A 3,862-nucleotide genomic window follows, 5' to 3' on the forward strand; every position below is an offset into this window, starting at 1 on the left:
CGTGCCTTTGCGGATCTGCGCAGTGTCGCGTTCAGAAGGCCACGGTCGACGCGTTTGTTTTGTGTCAGCTGACACCATTTAACCATGAGCTCTTCAAGACGCGTACTCACTGTGGTCTGGAAGCAGAAAGGCACCGAGCCCAGCAGCGTGGATGCTCTGAAGGCTCCTGAGTGGGTAATCGCTGACCGTGCTGGGGATTGTCTGAGGCTGTTCCAGGTGTCTTCTTTGGCTGATCTTGTTTAACTCTTCACGAGGAGCGAAGACGGGAGGAGAGAGTAGAGTGGAGAGAAGGGCGTAGAAGAAGCACCGTAAGCCTGAGACGTGGGCTGGGCCGCGGTGTGGTCAGGCCAGGGAGTTACATTTGGTACATACTGCGCTCCAAACTGTGAGATGTGAGGATGACACAGACGACTTAGCAAACGTGTTCTCTGGGCTGAGAGAACTTGAAATTCACTCCAGGGACGGCACTTACCCGCCCCCAAAGCAGAGCGAAGCTCACTCCCAGGGCATATTTATTAAATGCCCACTCTGGACAAAGAATAAAGCCAGGCACGGTCAGATTAGGTTGTGTGTCGCAGCAAGAAAGGCCTGGGGTGTGCCTGTCACCTCCTTTCCTCTGCTCCTTTGTCTGGAGACCTCCCTGGCCACGGAGGACCCGGCTTTCTGCTGCGTTTGTCTCTAGCCTTAGAGACAGACCGTGCTGTTCTCAACAACACTGAATGTTTGCATTGCATCTGCATCGTTAGTATTTTTAGGCGCTCGCAGATACGGTTAGTGCGCTTTCGACGCTGTTGTTTTGAGCTGCTCTCCCAGCAGTCTGACCGCTCAGAAGCAGGGAGAAACGAGGTCGTCATTCAGGTGTATGGGCGCCTAAAACTAAGATTGAGACAGAGGAAAATGCAGAGCTGGGCACAGCGTGAGACCGAATCCACCTGTTGACGTCGTCATCATTTGCTGCGTCCTCCGTCTGGAGAGGCGGGGGCCGTGGCCACCCTTTGCTCTGCTGGTAACCGTATAACGTATTCTCTCCCTCAGGATGTGTGCAGTGACTGTCCTCCAGGCCCCCCGGGCCTCCCTGGTCTTCCGGGTTTCAAAGGGGACAAAGGTCTCCCGGGAAAGCCAGGGAGAGATGGCACAGAAGGGAAAAAGGTGAGTCGTGGAGGGAGACGTAGCGTTTTCACTGTGCTGTGACGCACCGCCTCTGGCACGGGCAGGAGCCTGCGCGAGCGTGCGAACGGGGGCGGGGTCGTGGGGCCCTCTTGGGGACCGGCTGCCAAACCACTAGCCACATTAGTTGTGGGTCGCGCCCTTGAATATGTAGCCACACCCCCTGCCACCAGCTGCCTACATGCTTTGCTCAGGCCTGCGGGGGATGAGGGTGGGGACAGTAATTCCCAGTGGGAAACCAGTGAATAGGTGTGTCAGGGTGACGGCTTGCTGGTGATTCAGGCCGTGGACTCCGGCCACTCATTCCTGTGTTCTTTTTTCTTTTGTCCCTGGTACAGGGAGACGCTGGGTCCAGAGGCCTCCCCGGGCCCCCAGGAGTGGCTGGGGCACAGGTCAGTGAGCCTTCACAGGTGTCGTGTGCATCCCTTTCTGCTCCCCTCGCTGAGTAACTCAAGTCAGAGGACCGGGGACGTCCAGCGTACAGGAATAATGGTTTTAAAATCAGAAAACCCCCGTTCAGGGCCTGACCATGGCTCTGACTCTCTCAGCGACCTTGGGCGGTGGGATCGTTTCAACGCATTCTCAGGTTGTTCATCCAAAATACCTGAGGGGTTGAAGGTGTGAAATGAACTTCAGGGTTGGAATGTGCAGGGCCGACTGGTTAAGACATGAGCCTCTGGGCTCTGCGTCCTTAGGCAAAGCCCTTGACCTATCTGGGCCTCAGCGTCACGCCCGCTCACGACAGTGAAAGCAACTGCGAGACAGGTTGGAGTCGAAGGATACAGTGATGAGAAGGAGTTGGCACTCAGTAGGAAGTATTGCGAGACAGTGAGTGCCCAGCAAGGGCGAGCGAGCGTTATTCACTCCGTGTGACCCGGCAGGCAGCGTCTGAGCCGGGCGGGGCGCTCCGTGGAGGCGAGCTCTGGCTGCCACAGTGAGCATCTGGCTGTTTGGGCTCCTGCCGGGGACAGTATTTAGCTCTAAGAGACTGCGTTTGCGCTGCTGCGGGCCCAGGGAGGGAGTCAGGCCGACCTCGGCCCTCGCTCCCCTTGCCAGCACCGGGACTCCCCTGGGGGCCTCCACACAGGCTGTGCACGGCCCACCTCAACATTCGGAAGTGCCACTGTGTCTCTCCCTGTGTCCCAATTTTATGCAACATAAATCGTCATCGCGAGAGCTAGTGCAGGAACCAGACCTTCGGGGTCTGGGGTCGTTCTCGCCTCTCTGTCCTTGCTCTTCCTGCGGTGACTAGGGAGCGTGAGAGCCGTGACCTTGCAGGCCGATGCCCAGGACTGCTGCTCGCGAGACGCAGCGCGCGCACCCGGACATTGCAAGCCCTGTCAGCCTCGGCTCGATTGTTCTTTCAGCCCTGTGGTCACGGTCAGCATTGGGGTCAGGACCGGGGTGGAAAATGTAAGGAGAAGCCCAAAAACTCCGTGAGCAAGATCAATAAAACTCTAATGCACATTTTAATAACTTCAAAATTATGCAATAGATTCCCAAGAAACAAAACACCGACACGTAAAGTAAAGACGGGACCCAACCCCGCACTTGACTAACTCGCCTCTCACCCCCCAGACCCCACCCCAGCCCCATCGGAGCCATGTGTTTATTTACATTTTGACATTTTGTTCATCTCGGATTATTTCACATTAACTTTGACTTTTGGAGATATGGCGTTGGAATATTCTGCATCTTGGGAGACCCGCACATTTTACACGCAGGGCGAGTGCCCCACTGGGAAACAGGGTTGGGGCCATTACTGTTACTATTCAAAGGCAAGCAAGCAAGCAAGCAAAAATGCCAGGCCTGCGGGATACCGTTCCTGAAAGCACCCCTATCTTCCACGCCTGGTTGACAGGTTAAGATGTCTAGTGTTTGTTATCCGTGGATTTTGGGAAGCCTTGTAGCATTTCGTCACACCCAGGGCTCCTGCCTCAGGAGCCACAGATACCAGCTCTCAGTGTGGATAGAACAGGAGAGTCTACCCGGGCAGTGCTGGGTTGAGACACCAGCAAAATGCAGCATCCGCCAAGTGATTGACTGCGTATCATCCTCTCTTTCCGGGGTCATCATCGGGAGCTAAGCTTTTCACCTAGAAATTCTGCAGGCCAGTCATTTCAGCTGATCCCTAAGTAACCTTTGCTGTCAACTTGCTGGCTTGTGGGTTCAGCCCCCGCTGAAGAATGGCCTTTACTCAGAGAAAGAAAGGGAAGCCAGCCACTTAAGCAGACAAGGCGACCCCTCACAAAATGGGAGTGGTTGTCTGCATCAGCCCAACCCAGCTTGAAAGGCTGGAGTCTTGGGATAATGGCTCTGCCTTTGTTCTTTTATAATTCAGTTCAGAAGAGGGTTTGTTCCTTCACGTGTAGAGAGAAAACCAAAGAAAGCTTCCGTCCAGAAAAAGAAGCAAGATTAGTGCTGTGTCTGAAAGACGGAGTTCTAGCTTCTCCTCCTGTGAGTCTGTGGTGACCTTGAGAAGTTCTCAGGGCTCAGTGAGCGCCCAGGGGATTGCAGTGGACAATATACCCAGGGTTTTGAGGGCCAAGGGCCAGGCTACCAGCTTTATAATATGGCCAGCAGTGGTCAGCATCACCCTGGGAGGCAGAGATATTGTCTCATTTGCAGAAGAGGAACCCGAGGCTTAGCAAGCTTAAATGCCAGTGTGACAGTAGTAGGTGATACAGCAGAGGCG

The 3,862-nt window shown here is 54.9% G+C and overlaps 1 protein-coding gene across 1 annotated transcript in view; it reads left to right on the forward strand.

The window, feature by feature from the left end:
- The window catches only part of COL22A1 (collagen type XXII alpha 1 chain), a 191,307-nt gene that overhangs the window by 154,822 nt on the left and 32,623 nt on the right, over positions 1 to 3,862 (forward strand). The window contains exons 39-40 of the mRNA XM_011373400.1: positions 1,036 to 1,149; positions 1,506 to 1,559. Of these exons, the coding sequence (XP_011371702.1) occupies positions 1,036 to 1,149; positions 1,506 to 1,559 (168 nt within the window). The remainder of the gene's footprint in view (positions 1 to 1,035; positions 1,150 to 1,505; positions 1,560 to 3,862) is intronic.

Source organism: Pteropus vampyrus, unplaced genomic scaffold (genome assembly GCF_000151845.1).
Source record: "Pteropus vampyrus isolate Shadow unplaced genomic scaffold, Pvam_2.0 Scaffold224, whole genome shotgun sequence".
Lineage (NCBI taxonomy): Eukaryota > Metazoa > Chordata > Mammalia > Chiroptera > Pteropodidae > Pteropus > Pteropus vampyrus.